The following is a 26,449-nucleotide window of genomic DNA, read 5'->3' on the forward strand; positions in this document are numbered from 1 at the left end:
AGTGGTACACAGGCTTGGGATTAAAACTGAGAATCTGGACTGCAGGTAAGCAAAGCAGGAAAACAAAGGAAAGATCCCTTTCAGGGTGTCTGTCTGGAATCTGGTGGCTCCATATGGGGAGCTGGTTGTGGAGTTTCCTTCTCTGGAGCTTTTCAACCCTTACCTGGCCACATTCCTGTGCAACCTGCTCTAGGAGACCCTGCTTTAGCAGTGGGCTTGGACTAGGTGATCTCCAGAGGTCCCTTCCAACTCCCACCCTTCTGTGATTCCTGGGAAATGCAGCAGAAATGCCAGGATCTAACAGCAGCTGGGAAATGCTGGTTTAGTAACATTGCCCATTTCAGCTTACGAAAATATTGTCAGCTGTTTCCCACCACTTTTATTCCCCTCTTTGATCTGTGCATCTGAGTTGTCCCTAACAGCAGCTCTTTGTTGGCTTGGGGCTGAACTGTAGGAATTTTTCCCTTTCCACATGGCAGGGCCAGCAGACTGGTCACACTGGTGGTACTTCAACAGCCCAGACCTTTCTGAAGGGCAGTGCAGTCTGTCAGATGTTTGGCCATGCCCCTCTGTGGGATCACAGAATGTTAGGGGCTGGCAAGGACCTCCAGAGATCATCTAATCCAGCCCCCCAGAGATAAGATGCAGCAACCTCCCACACCCTCTGTTACCCTTTCCTATTCTGACTGAAGGTGACAAAGCCTTCCTGAGGGATCTGGGGAGCAGCTCTGGTGAGGAGTGGCTGAGGGAACTGGGATTGTTTAGTCAGAAGAAGAGGAGGATGAGGGGAGACCTCACTGCTCTTGACAACTTCCTGGAAGGAGGTTGGAGTGAGGTGAGGGTCAGGCTCTTCTCCCTAGTATCAGGTGATGCAATGAGAGGAAATGGCCTGGAATTGTGCCAGGGGAGGGTTAGGTTTGGTATTAAGAGAAGTTTCTTTATGGAAAGAGTGGTCAGGCATTGGAACAGGCTGCCCAGGGAGGTGGAGGAGTAAATATCCCTGAAGGTGGCCCAGAAGTGTGTGGCCATGGCACTTTGGGACATGGTTTGATGGCCACGGTGGTGTTGGGTTGGACTGGGTGATCTTAAGAGGTCTTTTCCAACCCAAACAGTTCTATGATTCTACAAACTTAGAATGAAGTTTTCTTTGCTTAAGCTCCACAATTCTCTTCAGGACTGACTGGCCTGGGCTGGCTATACTGGTATGGCCTCTGGGCTTTAGGAGGAAATGTGAATGGCTGCTCTTAGTATTGGAAATGTTTATTTTTAACCAAGTTTATAAATGTGCAGAATGGATTCCAGAGTGCAAGTAATTTCTGTTATCTCACAGTTGTTGGCAGAGGTAGGCCAGCTGTAACAATTTGGTCAAAAAAAAATTAACATCAATTAGTAACATTTGAGAAATCCTGCTAGTTTAATAATTCAGGAAAACACAAATAGGGGAGAATGAATACTCTGCTGCTCAGAACTGCACCCTTCATGGAGACCAGGACTAGGTCCAGCTTATCCCATGTTTTTCGCAGGTTTTGGCAAGCTTTCTTAATCCCCAGTCTTACCATGTGGCCAGTCTCATCTCTCACGCAGACTTGTGCAACACTTGCTGCCAAGTCACAGATGGGTGCAGAAGTAGTTGGCAGAACCAGACATCCAGAGGTGAAGGACCTCTGTGTGTTTTGACAGATTCCCTAACAGCTTCTGGAAGGTCTTCTGCAGATAATGTTTGGTGTTTCCATTATTGCCTGTGTGTAAAGCAGGAAATTATCCCAGTGGCAGGAAAAGAAAAAGGTAAAGATCGAACATGAAGAGAATCCTCTCTAATGTGGGTAATACAATAAGGAAGTGAATTAGACATTGTTCTTAGTACAGTTTAACCTGTGCTAATAGTAAAAAAAAAAAAAGTATTAATTTATACTCAAAGCCAAGGAATATGACCCTGAGAAAGTGTCTTCAAATTAATCACACTGCATTATTTAATGGCTATAAAATTACCAGTCCCTTTGGTGTCTGCTAACAGGTTCCCCTGTAATTGCTGCATGGTTTGCTGGGAGAGGAGAAATTGTCCTCTTGTTATGTAGCACATTAACCAGCAGCAGCTCTGATCTGTTCTCAAATGCTTCTCAGTAACAACAGTTCCGGTCCATCATACAAAGAGATGGGGTTTGGGGTTGGGTGGTTGGGTGGTTTTTGAAGTAGCCTGATTGTAGCCTGCACAAATATCTTCAGAGGTATCAAAAACATCTGTCTCAAATGCTGTGAGTGCTGAGACCCTGTGAGTGGCCAAGCTACCCTCCTCTGCAAACTGCTGGCATTGTTGGGTGTGATGGTTTGAAACTGTCTTTTTAATTTTTCCTTGCAAAGTTCAAAACAGAGAAAGTGAAAGAATGTAAATAAGTCACTATTGGGTGTAAGAAGGCAAAATAACAATTGTTCTAAACACTTCCATTGGATAGATAGAAATGTTTAAGAACTATTACCCAAAACAAAGTAGGCATTCGGCACATTCTGCGTTCGGCAGTGGGGGCAGTTGCTGGGCTGTCTGGCTGCTGTTTCTTCTTCTCTTCTGGCTGAAGATAACACGTATTGACCTTGGCAGCTAAGTTAACAACTTTCTGCTCTAACTAAACTCTGCTTCTCTGTCCAGGGGGGTCTGGGGGGAAGCTCCTGAGAGAGAGAGAGGCCCCTTTGGGAGGGTCCCCTTGGGGGGAAGCAAAGGGAGATCGGTTGTGCTTTTTCTGTTGATTGTATATATTTGTGAATGTCGTGAATTTTGTATATTTGTACATATTCATTGCATTTCATTGTAGATTTTAGACTCTGCTTGTAAATACAGCTTTTCATTTGCTTCCAGACTGAGCTAGCCTGGTTATTGTTGGTGGGGGGGGAATTTCAGCTCACACCGACACATTGGGCTTCCCTCCTTCTGCACAGGGGCTGCACTGTGGGAAGCACAGGGCATAAGCTGACCTTGGGTTCTCCATGTGCATGACTACAGCTGGTGAGGAGTTTGCTGCTCCAAGTAATCTGCAGCACACCAAGTAATCTGCTCTCAGACACTTCTAAATTCACCTTTCCTCCTCTCTTCCCTATCTTCTGAGCCAGTACCACAATTTGTTTATATTTCTGATCTCCTTTCTGCCGTTTCTTGGCCAAGTGTTCCATTTCCACCTTTTTATTTTAACAACCACATTTGTCACATTCTTCCAGTAACAGGCTGATAACTTTGGCATCCTGGGAGTGCTGGAGAAGGAGAAGGGAATGCTTTAGGGCTCCTCAGACATACAGCTGGGAGTGCTGCAGGAGAAGGGAATGCTTTAGGGCTCCTCAGACATACAGCTGGGAGTGCTGCAGAAGGAGAAGGGAATGCTTTAGGGCTCCTCAGACATACAGCTGGGAGACTGAACATTGCAGAAGGAGGTAATCAGAGGCTAAAGACCCTGCAGCCTCTTACACTTAGTGAATGCCTCCCTGATTTGACAGTAAGTTTGCTGTTCATGGCTTGGCAGCAGTAAAGCTCTCACTGGAATAACCTGTTCTGTTTCCTGAGTATTTTAACTGAGATGGATTTTTTAAAAAATCAATATCAGATGTGTGACCTTTAACAGTCATCTGGGTGATGATATGGGTGAAGGAGCTGGGACTCCTTGCCACCAGTATTTACTCTAGTCCCATGGTTTAGGAAGACCAGAAGCATGAAAAATCCTCTTAGAAAGCAGTGAGGAGGTTGTAGCAAAGCTTCAGACTCTGGAGACACGTCTTGGCCTGGTGGCTTTGCTCCAAGTCTCACCAAGCTTTGGTGGTGGTTACTTTTGTTGTGGGTTTTTTGATGGTTGGTTTCCTTTTGGTTCTGTTGTTGTTTTGTTTTGGTATTTTGATTTGCTTGTGGCTTGGGAGTTTTGGGTTGGTTTGGGGGTACTGGTGAGTTTAGGGGGGTTTTGTTGTTGGTTTTGGGGTTTTATTTTGTTTAAATTCTTAAATTCCTGGTTTAACCCCTCCTGCTCCAGAATGCCACAGGACAGATGTTTAGGGTGGTAGGATACAAGCCACGGCCTTTCTCTTAAGCTGCTGCTGGTTTTTGCCCTGTTCTCCCTCTCTGTTTTCAGGTGTGGCTGTAACACCTGCTTTGTCTATCTGCTGAGTGCTTTTGTCACTGATCTGAGGAGGGCTTTGCCTCTCTTTTGGCAGAAGGTTTGGCTCAGGCTCCCAAAGCAATTGCAAAGGTTATTCACAGGATTTATTTTCTTTCCAACAGATATATTCTTTGTTACATTAGATTTTTTCCCAGCTTTGTCCTTTACAGCTAGCAGCATAAAATTAAATCAGTGCTACCTTATTTTCAGCTGGTTTAGACGTTGTGTCTGAGTCCTGTTTGTGTGTGAGGTAAAGATCCAGTGAATGCCTTCTGTTTTGCACTGACTGTAGAATTTAAAGCATACTCTGTTAAACCTGGGAGTTGTTACATTGCACAAACACTGTAAAGCTTAGAATAGACACTTAGAATCAAGAAGGCTGGAAGAGACCTCAAAGATCATCGAGTCCAACCTGTCACCCTAAACCTCATGACTATCTAAACCATGGCACCAAGTGCCACGTCCAATCCCCTCTTGAACACCTCCAGGGATGGCGACGCCACCACCTCCCTGGGCAGCACATTCCAATGGCCAACCACTCTCTCTGTGAAGAACTTTCTCCTCACCTCCAGCCTAAACCTCCCCTGGCACAGCTTGAGACTGTGTCCTCTTGTTCTGGTGCTGGTTGCCTGGGAGAAGAGACCAACCCCCTCCTGGCTACAACCTCCCTTCAGGTAGTTGTAGACAGCAATGAGGTCTCCCCTGAGCCTCCTCTTCTCCAGGCTAAACAGTCCCAGCTCCCTCAGCCTCTCCTCATAGGGCTTGTGCTCAAGGCCTCTCCCCAGCCTCGTTGCCCTTCTCTGGACATGCTCCAGCAACTCAACATCTTTCCTAAACTGAGGGGCCCAGAACTGGACACAGGACTCAAGGTGTGGCCTAACCAGTGCTGTGTACAGGGGTACAATGACCTCCCTGCTCCTGCTGGCCACACTATGCCTGATGCAGGCCAGGATGCCATTGGCTCTCTTGGCCACCTGGGCACACTGCTGGCTCATGTTCAGCTGCTGTCAACCAGTACCCCCAGGTCCCTTTCTGCCTGGCTGCTCTCCAGCCACTCTGACCCCAGCCTGTAGCTCTGCATGGGGTTGTTGTGGCCAAAGTGCAGCACCCGGCACTTGGACTTGTTGAATGCCATCATGTTGGACTCTGCCCATCTGTCTAGACAGTCAAGGTCCCTTTGTAGAGCCCTTCTACCTTCTAACAGATCAACACCTGCTCCCAGCTTGGTGTCATCTGCAAATTTACTGATGATGGACTCAATCCCCTCATCCAGATCATCAATAAAGATATTGAACAGGATGGGGCCCAGCACTGATCCCTGGGGGACACCACTAGTGACAGGCTGCCAGCTGGATGTGGCACCATTCACCACCACTCTCTGGGCTCGGCCCTCCAGCCAGTTCCTAACCCAGCGCAGAGTGCTGCTGTCCAAGCCACAGGCTGACAGCTTGGCCAGGAGTTTGCTGTGGGGGACAGTGTCAAAGGCCTTGCTGAAGTCCAGGTAGACTACATCCACAGCCTTTCCTACATCCACCAGGCTGTCACCTGATCATAGAAGGAGATCAGGTTGGTGAGGCAGGACCTGCCCTTCCTAAATCCATGTTGGCTGGGCCTGATTCCTTGGCTATCCTTCAGGTATGCAGTGATTGCCCCCAAGACAATCTGCTCCATGATTTTCCCTGGCACTGAGGTCAGGCTGACAGGCCTGTAGTTCCCAGGTTCTTCTGTTCGTCCCCTCTTGTGGATGGGCGTCACATTGGCCAGTTTCCAGTCTTCTGGGACCTCTCCAGTGAGCCAGGACTGGTGGAAAATGATGGAGAGAGGCTTGGCCAGCTCATCTGCCAGCTCTTTCAGCACCCTAGGATGAATCCCATCAGGTCCCATGGACTTGTGAATATCCAAGTGACTCAACAAGTCTCAAACTAATTCCACATGGATTTCAGGAGTACAGCACTGCTCCTTGACCCCATCAACCAGCTCAGGAGGCCAGTTATCCTGAAGTCCTCCTGCCTTACTGTTGAAAATGGAGGCAAAGAAGGTATTTAGAATCTCAGCGTTCTCCTCATCCTTAGTTACAATGTTACCCTCCACGTCCAGTAAAGAGTGGAGGCTCCTCTTGCCCCTCTTTTTAGCATTAATATATTTATAAAAATGCTTTTTGTTGTCCTTCACAGAAGCGGCCAGTTTAATTTCTAACTGTGCTTTTGCCTCTCTAATTTTTCTTCTACATGATCTAGCAACATCCTTAAACATATCACTAGTTGCCTCCCCCCTTTCCAAAGGCGATAAACCCTCTTTTTTTCCCTTAAATCCTTCAGGAGATGCTTGCTCATCCAGGCTGGTCATCTTCCCCGCCGGCTCGTCTTACGGCATGTGGGAACTGCCAGTTCCTGTGCCTTTAGGAGCTCCTGTTTGAAGTAGGTCCAACCATCCTGGACCCCTTTGTTCTTAAGGGCTGTTACCCAGGGAACTTTCTGAATAAGTTGCCTGAACAACCTGAAGTTTGCCCTCCGAAAGTCCAAAGTGAGGGTTCTGTTACTGCTCCTCCCTATTTCCCTGCATATTGAAAACTCCACTATCTCATGGTCGCTGCACCCTAGACAGCCTCCGACCATCACATCTCCCACCAGCCCTTCTCTATTTGAGAACAGCAGATCAAGCAGAGCCTTGCCCCTGGTAGGTTCACCTAAGAGCTGCATCAGGAAGTTGTCATCCATGCACTCTAGGAACCTTCTGGACTGTCTCCTCTCTGCTGAATTAAGTTCCCAGCAGATGTCTGGTAGGTTAAAGTCCCCCACAAGGTCAAGGGCTGATGATCTTGAGACAGCTTCCAGCTGCTTATAGAATATCTTATCGGCCTCCTCGTCCTGGTTGGGTGGTCTATAACAGACTCCAACCCGGATGTCAGTTTTGTGCGGCCTCCCTCTGATTTTAACCCATAAGCATTCAATCCTTTCATCTGCAACCTCGAGTTCTGAGGCATCAAAGGATTCCCTAATATACAGGGCCACCCCTCCTCCTCTTCTCCCTTGCCTGTCTCTCCTAAAGAGCTTATAACCCCCCAGTGCAGTACTCCAATTGTGAGAATCGTCCCACCATGTTTCTGTGATGGCAACTACATCATAGTTCTCCTGGTGAACCAAGAGTTCCAGTTCCTCTTGTTTGTTGCCCATACTGCGTGCATTGGTGTACATGCACTTCAGCTGGGCTGCTGATTTCACCAGTTTGTGTGGTCTTCCCTCCTCTCCAGGGAGACTGGTTTCCACACCCACCCCCTTCAGACCTAGTTTAAAGCCCTCCCAATGAGTCCTGCCAACCCCAGTGCCAGCACCCTCTTACCCTTTCTAGATAAATTCAACTCATCTTGGTCCAGCAGGTCAGGTGCAGTAAGAGTTGCCCCGTGATCAAAGAAGCCAAAATTCCGCTGCTGGCACCATCTCCTAAGCCAACTGTTGATGGTGTGGGTTTTCCTGTTCCTCTCAGTGTACACCACTGCTGCTGAGGGAACTGAGCAGAACACCACTTGAGCTCCTGCCCCGTCAATCGATTTCCCAAGGACCTTAAATTCCTTTTTAATCTTCCTGGTGCTGCTCTTTTCAATTTCTTCACTTCCAGCCTGGATTACCAGCAATGGGTAATAGTCAGAGGGCTGGATTAGTTTAGGTAACCTCTGGGTGATGTCCCTCACCCGGGCCCCAGGTAGGCAGCACACCTCCCTGTGGGATGGGTCAGGACGGCATATGGGTCCCTCTGTTCCCCTCAAGAGAGAGTCTCCAGTAACTATAGCCTTTCTCTTTTTCTTTGTAGCACTGGTCCTTAAGGTTTGGGGGGGCTGCTTCGTCTTTGGCATCTCCTTGATTGGTTCCTCTACAATACTCCACATTGCCCTCAGCCTGCAGAGTCTCATAGTTATTGCTCAAGGGCAGCGGGGGAGGGGAAGAGGGTCGGGGTGCATTCCCTTAAAATACAAACTTGCAAAGCAGGGGACAGACAGCAGGGATGAATGTGCTGTGTGAATTGTATAGATGCCTTCTGCTCTTCTTTGAGCAAATATTATGGGGAAGCTGCTCTGATTTGTAGCCAAGCCATCTCTTGAGAACTGCTAGCTGGAAGTTAAAGCTCTGCAGATGCCATTTAGCATTAGCAGTGTGATGTCCTGAAGGGCATATCAGAGGAAGGCTCACTGGATAGCCACTCTCCATCTTGGAGCGTGTGCCCCAAGGCTGGCTGTGGGGTGTGTGAAAGATGTGATACCAAATGGAGCTTCTGGTCTGACCTAGGGCAGCTGCTCTCATGAATGAAATAAAGCAGGATGTTAACAAACTGATCACCACTGCTGAATTCACAAATACTCAGGAATGGAGTGGGGTTATTAGAATCGTGGAAGGAATCATAGGGACCTCCAGAGGTATCCAGTCCAACTTCCCTGCAGCCAGCAGGGACATCCCCAACTAGATCAGGTTGCTCAGAGATGCATCTAGTCTGACCTGGAATGTCTCCAGGGATGGGGCCTCCACCACCTCCCTGGGCAACCTGTTGCAGTGTTCCACCACCCTCACAGCCAAGAACTTCTTCCTAGTGTCCAATCTGAATCTGCCCTGCTCTAGTTTCAAACCAGTGCCCCTCGCCCTGTCACTGCATGCCCTTCTTAGCAGTCCCTCCCCAGCTCTCCTGGAGCCCTGCCTCAGGTCCTGGCAGGCTGCTCTAAGGTCTCCCTGGAGCCTTTTCTTCTCCAGGCTGAACAGCCCCAACTCTCTCAGCCCTCTGCTTATTTTTGTGGCCCTCCTCTAGACCCTTTTCATCAGCTCCATATCCTTCTTGTGTTGTGCACCTCCAAGCTATTCCCTCAGCTTTGCTTTCACATTTAAAATGAAATCTGAAACCAGGTCAGTTTTCTGTTTCCATTTTTGCTTCTCTGGAGGTGGGTATTTTTCACACATTGGCTTTTTTTGATGCTCCAAGTTCTATATGGATCAAGTCTTAAGTAACTTAGCAGCAGATGAACACTTTGCTGGTTGTGTCTACACAGTCTGTCGTGGGTTGCTCAGTCTCTGTGCTCCTGGCTGCCTGAATCCTGTGACTGCTGTGCTGGTACAGCTTTGCCAGGCTCGGGCTCTGGGCTCACAGAATGATTGGGGCTGGACTCATCTCCCTTGATCTGCTGACCATGCATCTTTTGATGCAGCCCAGGATGCACATTACTGCCTTGGAAAGGAACAAGAGAGCTTAGAAGAGTAGGGCTGCTGGTGGTATAGGTTTCTTCTCTTTCCCCTGGGTCAGACAGAGGTCTGCACTTTCTCTAACCTACTGCTGACTTTCTTTCGTCTGGGTCAGTGTCCACTGCAGTATGATTACCACTGGGGGGGGGTGTACCAACACATGCTGCCTGCACCAAGTTGGGGGCTTGGCTGCCACTGCATTTCTCCAGCTGTCTGGAACCCACCTGCTGTGCTGGGGAAGACTACTGGAGACTCACCAGGAAAAACCACAGCTGTCTGCTGCCCTACCTAGAGCCAACATGCAAGAGTTAAATCTGGCCCTTGGTTGGTCTACCAGTGGGACAGGCTTGGGCACAGCTGTCTTTGCTGTTTGTTGTTGCTGAACATCAAGAAGAAGAAGAACAACAAAAACAAAAAGGAGTTTTATATAACAAGAAAAGCCAAGGAGGAAAATGCTGTCAGACTGGAGGGGCTGCCTCTTCTTCCTTAGAAGTGTGCTGAGAGTGTCTTGCAGTGTTTTTATGCTTGAATGTAGTGAGCAGGCTGTGTGTGATCATCTGCCTGACGTTCCTTTCTTTTCCTTCCTCACAGTGCATGCCAATTAAAGGCCTTGGATTTGTGCTTGGAGCCTACAAATGTATTTGCAAGGCTGGATTCTACCATCCCAGCATCTTCTCAGTGAACAGCTTCCCCAGTAAGTGCCTCTGCTTGAGTTTAAAAAAGAATAGAAGGAAGAAAACAGAGCTGGCATTAATAATGCAGGTCTCCTTTTTAATCCCTGTCAGGGTTATACAGTAAAATCCCAGTGGTTTGCAACTCTGGGATTATATAATCACTGAAGGAGTTCTGGCCCTTTGGTTTGTCCACTCACCATACTCTTGAGGAGCCTGTAAAACATACCTGCTTGAAGAAGATTTGATTTGTAAATAAATTTACAAAGCATGGAAAGAAGACTTGCTGGGGGGAAACAGAGACTTCTGGCAGCTGTGCTCAAGCACAAGCAGTCAGGAGATTAACCTCAGGATTTTCTCTTTGGCCAGGGCAGAGTAGAATGCCCCAGCCTCTGGCTTGGTGCAGGCTTTTGTTGAGGACCATCCAAAGGAGCAAAACTCTAATAGCTGCTGCTGGGGTATGGCTCAGGCCCAGGAGTCTGTTTGGCTCTATGCTGTGGGTGCTGTGTAGCCTGCACCTGCCCAGGACACACAGCACAGGCTCACAGGATTGTTTGTTGGCTGTTACCCATGTAGTATGTGGTGCCATACACACGAGGAAGCTCCCATGCATGACTCAGTTAAGAAAAACCACAGAATCACAGAAGAGTGGGGGTTGGAAGGAACCTCTGGAGGTCATCTGGTCCAACCCTGCTGCTAACACAGGTTCACCCAGAGCAGGTGCACAGGATGGCATCCAGGCAGGTTCTGAATGGCTCCAGAGATGGAGACTCCACCACCTCTCTTGGCAGCTTGTTCAGTGCTCTGCCACCCTCAAAGTAAAGAAATTCCTCAGGCTTAGATGGAACTTTCTCTGTTCAGATTTGTGCCTGTTACCCCTTGTCCTGTCACTGGGCACCGCTGAGAAAAGACTGGTCCCATCCTGCTGGCACCCTCCCACTACTGATGGGAGGGTACTGATCAGCACTGATGAGATTCCCCATCTTCTGTTGCCTAGGCTGGAAAGCCCCATGTCCCTTAGCCTTTCTTCATAAGCTGAAGCAGGTTTGCCTAGAGCAGCTTGCACAGCAATGTCCAGGTGGGTTTGAAAGTCTGCAGAGAAGGAGACTCCACAACCTCTCTGGCCAGCCTGCTCCAGGGCTGCAGCAGCCTCACAGTAAAGAAGGTTTTCCTTCAGTCCAGGTGAAACCTGCTGTGGTCTAGTTTGTATCCTAGGCCTGTCTTGTTATAGTAAAGATTTCCAGCAAATTTACTTTTCCTTCTCATTTAATAATATTAATTTTTGCCACCTTTTTCTTTCACTTTTTTCTTCCTTAACTGCCTGTAGGGTAAGCAGTCTTACAGGGATTTACAGGCAAGTGTTCATGGATCAGAAAGTGCAGAAGTCCTCCTGGGTTCTCTGTCAGTGGCTTCACTTTGATGGATGAGATGTCAGCTCAAGAACCATTGATTGGTGCAGACGCTTGCCAATAGGTTTTCCAGATTTCCTGGTGTGGTTGTGTGAGTGATGAAGAGCTCAGCTTTGTGCAAGTGCAGTGGTATGACCCTGGGAACAGACTGATGCAACATGCTGAACAAATTAACAAAGGTTTTATCTAATTTGAGGCTAATTAATTCACTAGATAGCATCTTTATGAAATTGAGGAACAATCTGAAGTTGGAGCAGAGCTTGTACTGTGAGCATTAAGTAGTTTTGGGGTCTGCTCTTCATGTGTCCATGTAAAATACTTTCCTTGTTCCCAAATCTTGATGTAATTTTTTCCCTATTCAGAAGTCTCCTTTTTTCCCACCTGAAATACAATGGGAAGGCATTTGGTATTTAATAAGCTGGTCTAAAGTGGTCTGCATCTTCTGAATGTGACAGAGGAAGGTGAAATGGAAGAAGCAGGTCTGACAAACCATTCTGTGACTTCTTGAGAGAGGCCAGCTGGGAAGGAGAGGGAGCCAGCAGGAGAATGGATTGCTCCCATAGGGGTGACCTGGGTGAGGGAGGTGACTCTCCCCCTCTGCTCTCATGAAACCCCACCTGGAGTACTGCATCCAGTTGTGCCCCCAACCTAAGAAGGACATCAAACTGCTGGAGCAGGTCTGGAGAAGGTCACAAATATGATCAGAGGGCTTGACCTCCCCTATGGGGACAGGCTGAGAGAGTTGGGACTGTTCAGCCTAGAGAAGAGAAGGCTCTGAGGAAACCTTAGAGCGCAGCCTTCTAGTACCTAAAGGGTACAAGAAAGCTGGGGAGGGACTTTTTACAAGGGCTTGTAGTGATAGGATGAGGGGGAATGGATTGAAGCTGGAAGAGAGGAGATTTAGACTGGAGATGAGGAAGAAATTCTTTACAGTGAGGGTGGGGAGGCACTGGCACGGGTTGCCCAGGGAGGTTGTGGATGCCTTCTCCCTGGAAGTGTTCAAGACCAGGTTGGATGAGACATTGAGCAACCTGGGCTGGTGGGAGTTGTGCCTGCCCACGGCAGGGGGCTTGGAACTGGATGATCTTTAAGGTCTCTTCCAGCCCAAACTGCTCTGTGGATCTGTGAACCTGCCCCATCCTGTCCAGCTGAAGCTGTCTCCCCTCACCCTTCTGGTGCTTTCAGGAAAGGATGCAGAAAATCGCTTCCCTGGCAAGGAGTTGTCAGAGGAAGTGTACACCTGCCTGCCCTGCAGGGAAGGATGTTCCTACTGCACAGATGACACCCCCTGCTATGCACAGGAGGACAAATACCTACGGCTGGCCATCATCTGCTTCCAAACGCTCTGTATGCTGCTGGACTTTGTCAGCATGCTGGTCATCTACCATTTTCGGAAGGCAAAGGTAAGCAGATGTGTTTGACTTTGGTGTGGCTGCTTGTGGTGTGGTGCAGACTGACTTCTGTAGCTGGACAGCTTCCCATGTTGGCAGGCAGTTTCCCAGGTAGGGAGCTCAACTCAAGGAGAGGATGGGATTTTCAGGCAGGAATGTTTTTTAGTCATGGAGGTACCTGCATTGTTTTTTGAGGAAAAGCCACTAGCAGTTCTTGATTCCTCAGTGAAATCTGCTTCTGTTTGGTGATGGTCAGCAAAAATCAAGGAATCCTGTTGTATGTGAAGCTGCAAATACCTGACCTTTGCATAGTGTCATTCCAGCTCAGACATGGAGCTGTCAGGTAGAATACAACCACTGCAAGGCGTGCTAAGTGTCCTTAAGAAATGCTAAGAGCCACTACTAGCAAAGAGAGCAGAGCAGCTGAGCTCAGCAGAGGGTGGAAGAGGCTAATTGCTGTTTTGGGGATGAAGCAGACATGCCAGCATTGACTCACACTAGATCTCTTCAGAAGGCTCTTGCTTGCTGTGAGTCTTCATTCAGATGAACAGGGAAGGGCTCAGAACAGTTGCACTAAAGCCAAACTGCTTTGCCATCATCTTTCCCTCGTCATGGACCGCGATGCTTTGCCCCACTCCAGACCATTTCCATTCCTAAATACTGAAAATGTAGAACTAAAACAGTTTTTATTTTACTGGTCTCCCCTCCATATTTGTGAACACTCAAGGACTACTGGAAATATAGAAATGCAGATACCTTTAATGAGAGGAGGAAATTAAATGCCTGGAACACTGATCAAGAGAAAAAACTATCAGTTAACAAGACCCCACAGGTAGTCATCAACAGGAATAAATCATTTTACCTCTCTTGAGGGAACTGTGGCAAGTAACAGCAACTGGCTGGTTTTACATGGTTGTTACTCTCTGTTGAATACAGATTTACTGTGTTTGGAGTTCATAGATGTCCTATGCCCTCACTTTCCTATTTTTCCATTTAGTGTAAATGCATGGAAGTGTTCTGCTAAATATGATTTCAGATCTGTGAAGGCAACCCTGAAAATTGCAATTTTAAGCACTGCACAAAACTGCACATAGATGGAAAAGCAACATGCAGATGAATGCTGGAGTTCCCCTTTCTAGCACTAAAAAGATCCAGGATGCCTTTTTGTCTGTCCTGCTATAGTGCAGCCATGAGAGGATGCAGTAATTCAGGCTATTGATGTCTGATACATCTTTAAATACAAAAGCCAGCTGGCTTTGCAAACATACTTTTTCTCTTTAATTTTTTAACTCTGCAGTGGCATGTTGATGTGCTTATGCCTGGATGCCTTTCATCTTTGCTGCACATTCTGCTTTTTTCTCTCTAGACAGTGATTTCTGACACTTCAACTGAAGTGGAACCTTGATAGAGGGAAGAGATCTCTGGCAGATGGAGCAGCTGCCTTTCTGTGCTGTGCTGGTGGGCATACCTGAGAGTTCCCTCAGCACATACACATTGAGTACAGTGCTTTGCACAGTCTTTCTCCATCATACCCTAGATTGAGAACCTCGTTTCTAGTGTTTGAGGTGTGCAGCTTTAAAGACGTTGGAAATGTGCTTTTCAAAACTGTTGTTGTTTTTAGTGGGATTCTCACTTCCTTTATTCATAAAACAGAACTCATAAAATATCCTTTCCCATTTTTCTGTGTAGTTAAGATATGCCTGCAGGGATAACTGCTTGTAAATAAGTGCAGAGTGACATATGGAAAAGAGAAGAGGTGCTGGGGCTGTGAGCCTGCGCAACGCTTGAAAATCAGAGCTGGGACACTGGCTGCTGGAGCTGCCAAAACCAGCAGCCAGGGCTAGGCATGGCTGCAGTGGTGACTCTGCCTTTGTTTGCAGGTGTTATGGCATTCACTTCATAAACCCAAAGATTTCACATCTGTGAATATTTGCATTGTACTGCCTGGTTTAGAGGAATTTAGTACTTGTGAGTAGAAAAATAAACCTAGTTCCACTACAGGCACTTTAGGCCTAAGGAAGAAGTGAAGTGTGAAGAAAATAAAGATACAAAACATGTTGGCTGGTTTCAGTTCAGTCTCTTGAAGAAGAGGCAATGAGAAGAGCAGAGTAGCAGGAAGCACATTGTACACAGTGGTCACCAGACAAGACTCTACCCCTCATGGACAAGGTTGGTCTCAAAAATGACTTTTCATCACTACTCAACAGCAGCTGTAAGGATTCAGAAGCTGCAGGCTGCCCTATATATCTTTGTATTAAGCCAACATTTGTCCCTACAAAGTTGAGTTACACAGCACCGTTCCCATCTGGAAGACAGATGTCATTTATCAGGGGTTGCATTGCCTTCAATGTGATGTGACTCAGCCATAGAAGTGTTTGCTCCTCTTTGGCACTGAGACCAATTGCTGGCTTTTAATTTCTTAACCTTAATGTCTTGCTATTTAAGACCTTGCAGTCTATGAATCATTGTCATCTTTTATTCTGCCAGTACTCCACAGAACTCCACAAGCTAGAGCCCCAAAGTTCAAAATAGTGGTGCTGGTAGCAACGCACTTTCACGTAGGGTGCTGGCCAGGAAGGGAGCTGTCACCAGAGACAAGGCTGTAGTAGCCTCTAATTGTATTACATTATAATTTCACTTGCAAAATAAATTGTGTAAAATAAAGGTAATTGAATCCTTGAATTTCAGCATTTATTTTCCAACAGCAAGAACTATTACAGCACAGAACCATTTTTCCAAAGCTGTTTCAGAGCTAGGAATGAAATTGAGCAAACTGCTGAGGTTTCTGCTTGTCTCTTACTCTGATGCTGGCTGAGTTCTGTACTTGTGGCCCTAGTGTGAGGGGTGAGTAGAGTGAGTGGTCTGCCCCGTGGTGATAAGCTTGCCCCCGTGGTTCTTTGATGCAGTAACTGCAGGACAGTTGCATTTAGCTGGTTTCATTTGGGTGTGTGAATGGCCATTTACAGATTTGCTGGGAAGGGACTTCCTATCCCCTCAGCGGAATGATAGCCACATGATTTATTAATCCGGCTGTTTGTCTTGGAGTTGTCTACAGCTGTGAACCTTCCTTGTACAATCAATAGCAATAGAAGAGTCCCTGGTGGCTTGCATGAGGTCTTCGGCATTTCTCCCTTGCCAAGAAGAGACTTCTGTCTGAAGCAGGCCTTTCTTTTTGTCTGGATGTAGGCTCAGAAGAGCTATTCCAAGTGTGAGCCCAATCTGTAGGAGAGGGACTTTTCAACCAAGAAGGCTTGCAGAATTCCATAGTGCCAGTCTTTTGCTTGGTGAGCTTTTAGTCTCTGGGAAGAGCATTTGGCCAACAGATAGGGTCCAGATTTGAGTTTGAAACATGGTATTTGGTGCAGCTGGCATTGGCATTGCAGTGTGCCACTGTCTGGTGAAAATCAGTACAATTAGGGAGAAACTCATTTGAAGATGAGAAAATAATTGTGGTGTGGTTGGTTGGTTGGTTGGGTTTTTTTTAAGTTTCACTCAAAGAGAAGAAAGAAAGAGCTTCAATGAAGAAACTTGGGAAACAAACAATACCCCCAAAAAAATCATCACGGGAACTTTCAAATGGCAGCAATAAAGCTGCACTGGCAGCTCTAGTGGAGGAAAAGTCTTTCATTTTTCACTAAACACTTTTCTATTGCAAAACCTTAATGGTGGCAACCTCAGGGAAACTCCATGTACAGGTTTTTAGGAGTTTTTTGACTCTGTGGTGTGGTGGAAGCTGAATGCAGATCACCCAGACTTAAACATATGCCAGTTTTTCAGTCTGCATTTCTCTGGGCTGAGGCTGAAGGTTTATAGCTCACAGGCAGCAGTCTTCTGCTGTCAGCTTCTCCTTAGGACTTCATGCTGTGAACACAGCTTTCTGCCTTCCCTGTCCTAGCCATACCTCCCTCTGTCTGGAATAAAATCTTGACATTTTTCTCTGACTTCTTCTCACCAATACCAATATAGCTGAAAAGAAACCTTGACTCCCCCTGCTTCCCTCCAAGATTTCCCAGCTACTACTTGCTTAGTTACTGTAGCAACCTGGTTATTACCTACCAGCATTTTGCACTCTGGAGCTCACTTTACCTTTGGTTCTGTCTAAGCCTCACTGAACTCTTTGATTTCCCTTTTAATAGATGTTTGCTCCTGGTCCCCAGGCCTAGAATTCTTGTCTCCTCTTGTCACGACTGCTGCAGCTGGCTTGGCTGGCTGCAGCTGGCCTTGGCCTTGGCAAATGCACTCATGGCCTCCTCCAGTCTATTCATAACAATACTGCAAATGATTCTCTGTCCTGCCACTTTGTGTTGTCCTCTTTGCATCTCCCTTTTGACACCCTCATGGTTTCTGAACTCCCACGTGAGCTTTTCTGTCTCTCCTGATGCCATTGCTTTGATGCAGAAGTGCCACCACCAGCCTCCCATCATCATGACCTTGTTACACTCTTTACAAACACCCCTTGTTCCCTTCAGTCTTTCCTCAAGCCTGGGAGAGGCTGTTTGAGAGCATCCCCTGCCCTCCATAGCATCTCTTCAGATTCAAGTGCTGACAACAGATGTGACTCTGGGTGGGATACTGACAGGCTGGTACTACTGAGCACTTCTTATGACATGTGACATTGCCTTCTTCTTCTTCCCATCTGTCCCTCTCCATCTGCTGGCTCTTACCTTGAGCACTTGGTGGAGGAAGGACACTCTTCTTTCCTTTCTCCTTCTGCAGGGTCGGTGGCAACTTGAGCCTGACCTGGGGCTGGGGCTTTCAGCAGTACAGTGCTAGGAAGAAAAGTTACACATTGAGTGTATAACCTACTGCAATAGGCACTTGAAGTGATGCAGAATTGTGATGGTCATTTCACAAGGTCAGCTTCTAAATTAACCACAGGGATGTGAGCTGACTGAAGCTGAGCTGAGGCAGTGCTTACCTCATTAGTGGTTTTCCTTCACTGATGTACTCATCACTATTCAGTGAGAACCAGGTGTTTTGATCTGAGCAATTTGTCCCCCAGGGACAGTCTAAATGCAGACCCTTCCCCCCCTTATAAGATAAGATGTCCCTGGGCCATGAACCATTTTCACTGTGAGAGTTCTTCACCAACAAATAGTGGGCTTCTCAAGCATGTCTTACAAGTGGTGTAGTGCAACCTACCTGCACCAAGACCTGTGAGTCAAAATGCAGAATCACAGCATGCTCTGGGTTGGAAGGGACCTCCAAAGCTCATCCAGTCCAACCTCCTGCAGTCAGCAAGGACACCCTCCACTAGATCAGGTTTCTCAGAGCCCTCTGGAGCATCACCTTGAGTATCTCCAGGGATGGGACCTCAACCACCTCCCTGGGCAACCTGTTGCAGTGTTCTATTACCCTCATGGTGCAGAACCTGTTGGAGCCTACCAAGTTTCATCCTTTGTGTTTCATAAAGGATCAAGAGCCACATGAACTGAAAAATAAAGTGTTTGGGGATTTCTTGGATCCCTGGCATCTTGTGCACTTTTATTGCAATTGATTTATGATTGATGCCTGCTTGACCTTTGCTTTTCCTCATTTTTTTCAAGTAAAGATTATATTCTATTTGAGCTCAGCTCCAGCCAGTAATACAAAAAAAAAAAAAACATTTTGACCTTTGTGTAAATATTTTTAAAAAGAAAATGAAAAGGCATGAGGATTATATTGAGGATTATATTTATTTGGTTTAGGAATGCTGCACAAAACCTGCAAATGCCAGAAAATTCTGAAAATTTGCCAATGTAGCCCAGAAATGTAGGCCTGTCTTTGGAAAGCTGGCCTTTGCTAAGGCAAATAGCACAGTTGCAATCTATGTCCTACTAGGAGGACAGAACAATTATCATTAGGAGTATTTGTCAGTGTGGTGAGAGGTTGAACAGGACACAGAATTTCATCTTGGCTATTTCACAGAGAAGTTTTGAGAAGAGGTGCAGCCCTTTCTCCCTTCAGCTATTGAGTTTGCTGTGGTGAGCTGGCAATGAGTTGCTGGAATTTGGCAACCAGAAGTGTGGCCTTGTTATGGCATTGGACTGTTGATGGATTCATGGCATGGTTTGGGTTGGAAGGGACCTTGAAGATCATCCAGCTCCAACCCCCTGCCGTGGGCAGGGACACCTCTCACTGTCCAGCTTGGCCCTGAACACCTCCAGGGAGGGACGTCCCTGGTCTCTCTGGGCAACCTGTTCCAGTGTCTCACCACCCTCACTGTTAAGAATTTCTTCTTAATATTTAGATGCCTTCCAACCCCTACCATTCTCGGACTCTGTGTGTTGTATTCAAAGTTGAGGTTAAGCCCAAAGCTGCCTCAGAATTCCTTGCATGCCTTGTCTGTCTGTGAGACAAGCTCCTGCTCCTGCAGAGGGACCTTCTCGTGAAGGCTCAGCCCCATGTGGCCATTCTTGCTCTTGCAGCAGTGTCAGAACTGCTTAATGAAAGTGAGAAGGAGCCAGGACCTGCCGATGGTGTGCCCTCGCTGGGCTCCCCGTGTGCCATGCTGGTGTCCTGCACAGCGACGTGTGGCCCTGCAGGAACCTGCAGGCTGCTTGGCCTGGCACCAAAAGGCTGACTTCTGTTGACTCATTATGTGCCATGGAACAAAGAATGACTTCAGCTTCCTTTTCGCTTTGACTGCTGATTTTTTCCCTCTTCTCTGAAAATACTTTGACACACACATCACTGACTTTGTGCCATGCTATTCACAAATTCAGTGCTAATTAACACTGCTGTGTTTCCTGGATTGCTTTGGACCACAGAGAATTGCAGTGCAGCATCTTCTAGCATTATTTATCCATCATGTTAGCTTTTTGCTTTGTTACACTTGAGGCAGCTTGGCTAGCTACATTTTTATATATATATATATATATATATAATTTCTCTCATGCAAATAATTGCTAAGCATTTAATTATGAGCCTTTAGCAGTGCCCAAGAGGCAGGCAGGACTTCCCTTTCCTAATGTGATTTGCCACAGACATGGTGTTACTTGTGAGAGCCAGGGATCCCAAAGGCTGCCAGTGTGTGGTCTGGATTGTATGGACAGCCTGAAGGCTGAGCACATCCCCAGGCATGATGCAGCCCTTCACAAACAGTTTTGCAGACCTAGTGGGTTTGGAAAGTCTCCACAGAAGAGTCCATAACCTCTCTGGGCAGCCTGCTCCAGTGCTCTGTCACCCTCAACGTAGTTTCTCCTGAAGTTGAAGTGAAACCTCCTGTGTTCTAGCCTGTACCCACTGCCCCTTCTCATGTCTCAGGCACAGAGAAGAGCCCAGCCCCACCCTCCTGGCCTCCACCCAGTAGAGATTTGTCTGTATTTGGGTACAGGTCCAAGCCATGCTGCTGGCCTCTCTGTGCAGCTGCAGCATTCCATACACAGTGGATTCAGAAGTCACCAAGCCCACCAGTCCGGGGTCTTGTCCTCACACTACATTTGCTGCCCTGTACCCAACCCTTGCGTTTTGCCAGCTGTCCCCTTCTTGGGCTCCCTGTGACCCCCTTGACTGCAGGTCACTTGGTTTTCTTCCCTGGCTGACAACTTGCTTCAGATTTACTGGAACTGTCTTAGTGGAATGTGCTGGTCAGTGCAGAAGTGAAGGGTGGTAGCTACTCTAAAAAGATTCTGGATCAGGATGAAGAAGATGATGGAGACCAGCACAAGCCTGGGCCTGACTTTAGTGTAACACATGGTGTACTGTTTTAATTGCTTCCTTTTGGATTGATCCCAGTATTGCTGTGTGGATTCAGCTGTCACTTTTCCTCCTTTGACTTATCCATACTACTCCTCCCCCTCATTATTTTTTATCCAAGGTCTCAATCTCAAATTTATTTTTTAACAAAGCAACCTAGAGAACGTTGAAAATGTGTGGTAGGGGTGGCTGAGCTGAGCATGAAAGTATGAAGCTAGAAGCAAAATAAATTGCTGTATCTCTTAGGGATCAGCAGTGTGTAACCATTAAGTGAGACAGGGAAAAGCAGGCAGGACAGTTTTACTGACACAAATAAGGAAACATAGAAATAAAAACCCAAAAGGGAAATGAGCTCACAGACAAGGCAGCAATAAACAAGCTGTACATAGGATGAACAGCCAGAGAAATAAATAAGCAAAAACCAAAATAAATGCCAACAAGTGAGGCTGATGGAAAAAAAAAAAAAAAAACAAAACACAAAACAAACCAACAAGGCCAAGCAGCTGTTAAGGATAGAAAAAGAAATTGAGCAAATGTTGCATGCAAGGGGAAGAAAATCCACTGGCTGGAATTCCAGGGCTGTGTCCTAAAATGCCCTGAGAGAATTTTAATGGTGCAGACAGTGGAGGTGGACACCAGTGGGTGGAGGTTTTAGAATCACAGAATTGTTTGGGTTGGAAAAGCCCTCTAGGATCACCCAGTCTCCAACCATCAACCCAACACCACCATGGCCATCAAACCATAGCCCCAAGTGCCATTGCCACAGGTTCCCTGGACACTTCCAGGTACTCCAACGTTTCCCTGGACAGCCTGTTCCAATCCCTGACCACTCCTGCAGCAAAGAGAATTTTCTTGATGTCCAACCTAAACCTCTTGTGCCACCTTTTGAGGCCTTTTCTTCTCATTCTATCACCTGAGAGTAGGGAGAAGAGACCAACCCCCAATCACTCCAACCTCCTCTCAGGGAGCTGCAGAGGACAATGAGGTCTCCCCTCAGCTTCCTCTTCTCCAGACTAGATAACCCCAGGTCCCTCAGCTGGTCCTCCCCAGCCCTGTTCTCCAGACCCTTCCCCAGCTCTGTTGTCCTTCTCTGGACCTGGTCCAGCTCCTCAATGTCCTTCTTGGAGTGAGAGGCCCAAAACTGACCCCAGGATTTGAGGTGTGTCCTCCCCAGTGCCCAGTCCAGCAGCACAGTCACCTCCCTGCTCCTCCTGGGAGTTACCATTTGTTTCTATCCTTTCATTTGTCTTCTTACCAGAGCAAAAGCTGTAGGTTGCAGGTTCCCCTTGAGTCAGTCATTTGGGATGCTGCCCACAGCATCAGGGACCTGTGTTTGCAAAGTCTCTGCCATGGAGGATTCAACTTTTGGTGGAGCCTGGTGGAAGTCCTGTCTGTCTCATACAGCATATAGAGTTCTGGGAACTCAGCATCATGAGATGGGAAGCTTGTGTTGTGGGAGGCAGGTGTGAACCTTTTCTGAGCTCTCTAAGCCTTGTGTTTCATACCCTGCACACAGATTTGACATCACAGGCTCAAATCTCTGTTCACTGGAAGTGGGGAGTAACTCCTGCTGCCATTCCTGCTTTCTGACAGGGGTTTTCCCTTCTGCCATGCATGTCAGAGCAGTGTGCATCGCCCCTGGCTCCAGACATCCAAGGCACAAAATAATTGGGAGATCTTCAACTCTGAATTAAAATAACCTTGAAATATTGCATTGAGTGACTTCATAACTGGCCTCCAAACACTCCCTTCCCGCTTTTTGCAGTGACATTAGATCAGAGGTGTCTATGGAAAGCAGTTTTGAGAAGTTGTCTGTGTGTATCGATTTTTGTAGTGCCACTGGAAAAAGTTGAATGCATCTAAATACAGAAATGTGGTTACATAAACAATTTTATTACAGCAGCCAGAAAAGATTCATGTCAGCTCTTTGGATCTTTATTTAGTGTTTAGGGATGCTTGCAACAGATGAGTGTCTCACAAATACTGAATCAATGTGTTTGGGGCAATATTTTGTCTGGTTAGATGTATGTTTTGTGAGGGTCTGTCTGGAGCATCCTCCTAGATGGAGTGAGTCAGGGCTGTTCCACAGGGAAATGCAGTAGGGCAGTGCTGGTTCCTCTTTGCATTAGCAGGCTAGAGGGTGAGGCTGCTCATCTAGCCAAGGGATAGAAATAAATCATATCAAGCACTTAGCTGAATCTGATATGCCATTGAACAGTGGAATTACATGAGCCTGAAAAACCTGACAGGGCATTTCAGTTGCTGGTTTCCCAGACTGTTGCATTTGTGATTGAGTTTACTCTTTATACATCATAATAGAGGGGTTGGGGGGGAAGAAAAGCAACACAAAAGCCTTCTGATTTGTTTTACAGGAACCCAGTGTAAGTGCAAGCTGCACTCCTGGGTCGAGACTCAAGTTTCAGCAGTTGCTAAAACAGGCACTGCAGTTCTGTTCAGAAAGATAATTGGAGTATTTGAGTGGTTTGTTGGGGTTGGAAATCTGAGTAAGATTATAGAGTCACTGAAAAGCTGAATTTTTATCAAGAAAATTCCATCAAGTTTTTTGTAAGCAGAAACTGGACCCCAGGACACTTAAAAATTTGTCTGCAAGTCCATTCAGAGAGATATTTGTTTTTACTATTTTTAAGTCATGCAATCATTTAGGTTGGAAAAGACCTTTCAGATCATCACGTCCAACTGTTACCTAGCTACCAAGGCTGGTGCTAAACCATGTCCCTCCGCATCACATCTCTGCCTCATTTCAACACCTCCAGGGATGGGGATTCAACCACCTCCCTGGGCAGCCTGCTCAAGTGGTTGAGAACCATTTCAGTGAAGAAGTTTCTCCTGATCTCCAACCTAAACCTCCCTTGGGGCAACTTCAGGCCATTTCCTCTCGTTCTGTCACTTGTTACTAAGGAGAAGAGACCAACACCCACCTGGCTACAACCTGCTCTTGGGAGCTAGAGAGAGCAAGGAGGTCTCCTCTCTACCTCACTTCTGAAGGATAAGCCTCACCCATCTAAAACCACTTTAGAGAGGCTACCACGAGCCATTGATTCCAGCCTGCAAGAGCATTCTGTGATGGGAAGGAAGGGCATTTGTCAAAAGACTTTTGGCAAAGTCTCTTCTGCTCTCCTGTCTGCTGGTGCTGCTTGCAGCAGGGAAAGCAGTGCCCCCCCAGAGCAGCCTGTGGAGCAGTCTGTCAGGGGAGGGAGATGAGCAGAGAAATGGGAACCGGTGGTGATGTGTTGTCTTGAAGACAAGGCACAGGTGCACTGCACATAAATCACCCAATTTATTGGCATACACTTCCCATTAGGAAAAAGGATTGATTTATCTTTTAATTGATTTTTGTGGTTTGTTTGGATTGGGTTTTTTTAATTTGAAAATGTTAAGAGAGCTCTGCTGGAGAGACTGCACTGGAATCAGTGAGGAAATGGCATGTTGCTTCACAAGCCCTGGAATGACCATCCTTGTACAGAATTCCAGGCAAGATAAAGGTGCTTTCAATCTAACAAGCACACTCTGTAATCAGTAAGACTGAATGTTTTTCACAGGCATTAGAGAAGTCAAATAATGAAATAAGGCAAAAGGTTGGAGGGATTTCTTGAGGTTTAAATAGTACAGAACAAATTCTGCAGCTCAGTTCCTGTCTGTAATTCCCATGATCCATAATTCTTCACTTTGGAGAGCAATTTTAGCAGTTTCCAAATGCATCCAGGTAATGTGTGTTGAATAGTATTTAACACAGGGAAGAGTGATGTTTTAAATTGGGTTTTGTAAAACACAGCCATTGTCATGGGGCTGTGAATAAAGGAGTGTGAAGGATGGCCACTGTGACAGGCAGCTTAATACTGTGCTCTAATAAGCATCACTGAGGAAGCATTATGCTGTCAAAAGTCTTCTGAAAACAACCCAGCTTGCAAATGGCAAGCAGAGAGAAGTTTCACAGAATCCTGGAACGGTTTGGATTGGAAGGCACCATAAGGATTATCCAGTTCCAAACCCCCTGCTGTGGGCAGGGACACCTTCCACCAAACCAGGCTGCACAAGACCCTCTCCAGTCTCACCTTGAACACCTTCAGGGAGGGGGCATCCACAGCCTCCCTGGGCAACCTGTTCCAGTGTCTCACCATCCTCATTGTCAAGAATTTCTTCCTCATCTCCAGTCTAAATTTGCCCTCCTCAAGCTTCAATCCATTCCCTCTCATCCTGTTGCTAGAAGCCCTCTGTCAAAAGTCCCTCCCCAGCTCTCCTGTAGCCTCCTTCAAGTACTGGCAGGCTGCTCTAAGGTCTCCCCAGAGCCTTCTCTTCTCCAGGCTGAACAACCCCAACTCTCCCAGCCTGTTCCTGTAGTATTGTCTAATGTTTGGTATTGGTTTTTGTCTTGCAGAGTATCAGGGCTTCAGGGCTGGTGCTGTTGGAAACCATTCTGTTTGGATCCCTTCTTCTGTACTTCCCGGTAAGTAAAACGGTGTCCTTGTTTTTAAATAAACATTGTGTGAGTCAGCATGGTGAAAAGAGCAATGCTGAGACTATTTCTGTGGTATAGATTATGTCATTTATGTAATGGTTGGTTTAATCTGGCTTGAAAGTGTGCCTTGCTCTGTAAATATTCTCAGGTGTTTCACCAGTCGCAGTAATTCTCCACTTGATGGGTAGGGAATTTTCCAGTGGTTTTCTCTTGGAGGCTTTCAGATCTTCTGGGTTAAGCTGAGTTCTTGCTTTGAAAGACAAGAGCTCTCAGAACTGTGCCACAGGAAGAAGATGCAGAGCTTGTGAAAGGAAGACAGTGGTTATTGCAAGTATTTCTCTAGAACACAGTAGAAAGGGCAGGAATGATGTCAGTGTCTCAAGGACATATATTTTGTTGTGACATTTAGATTCAAGATTAGGAAGAAATTCTTCCCTGTGAGGGTGGTGAGGTGTTGGAACAGAGAAGGTGTGAAGGTTCCAAGCCTGGAAGTGTTCAAAGCCAGGTTGGAGAGGGGTTTGAGCAACCTGGACTGGTAGGAGGTATCCCTGCCCATGGCAGGGCATTGGAACTAGGTTGGAAATTGAAGGTCCCTTCCAATCCAAGCCATTCATGACTGTAAGTGTTTGGGAAATGAGATGGTGTTAGCCTTCTGCTGTCAGTGGGGCAAAAGAAGTAATTTCATAGTTGCATGAAGAACATATCATAAAACTGAGAAAATGCAGATCCTTTCTCTCCTCAAAAGTCCCAGAAAGCCTCAATTTGTTGATTGCCACCTAAACCAGATCCACTGACCAGAGAAAGCAAGATCTTAGTGTGAATTGAATGAAGCTGATGGAAAGTGTGCAGATCAGGAGACGGAAACAAAGATGGAGTTGTGGATTAGTTAAAAATATGTTTATGGGTTTTTTTCCTCAGCACTCAGAATCTTCTGTGCTTTTACAAAGCCACCATGTAGTCACTTAGAGACTGGCTGGAAAACAAAACTCCTGAGCAAGTGCAGACCAAGCAGCACAAATCCCAGTGGAATTGTTACACATTTGTGATGGTTTGAAACTGTCTTTTTAATTTTTCCTTGCAAAGTTCAGAACAGAGAAAGTGAAAGAATGTAAATAAGTCACTATTGGGTGTAAGAAAGCAAAATAACGATTGTTCTAAACACTTCCATTGGATAGATAGAAATGTTTAAGAACTATTACCCAAAACAAAGTAGGCATTCTGCACATTCTGCGTTCTGCAGTGGGGGCAGTTGCTGGGCTGTCTGGCTGCTGTTTTCTTCTTCTTCTCTTCTGGCTGAAGATAACACGTACTGACCTTGGCAGCTAAGTTAACAACTTTCTGCTCTAACTAACTCTGCTTTCTGTCCAAGGGGTGTCTGGGGGGGGAAGCTCCTGGGAGAGGGAGGCCCCTTTGGGAAGGGTCCCCTTGGGGGGAAGCAAAGGGAGATTGGTTGTGCTTTTCTGTTGATTGTATATTTT

At 46.6% G+C, this 26,449-nt stretch overlaps 1 protein-coding gene across 1 annotated transcript in view; it reads left to right on the forward strand.

Moving 5' to 3' along the window:
• The window catches only part of GPR158 (G protein-coupled receptor 158), a 146,551-nt gene that overhangs the window by 51,760 nt on the left and 68,342 nt on the right, over positions 1–26,449 (forward strand). Inside the window, exons 3-5 of the mRNA XM_054390227.1 lie at positions 9,938–10,040; positions 12,612–12,829; positions 24,891–24,959. Coding sequence (XP_054246202.1) covers positions 9,938–10,040; positions 12,612–12,829; positions 24,891–24,959 — 390 coding nt within the window. The remainder of the gene's footprint in view (positions 1–9,937; positions 10,041–12,611; positions 12,830–24,890; positions 24,960–26,449) is intronic.

Source organism: Indicator indicator, chromosome 20, assembly GCF_027791375.1.
Source record: "Indicator indicator isolate 239-I01 chromosome 20, UM_Iind_1.1, whole genome shotgun sequence".
Lineage (NCBI taxonomy): Eukaryota > Metazoa > Chordata > Aves > Piciformes > Indicatoridae > Indicator > Indicator indicator.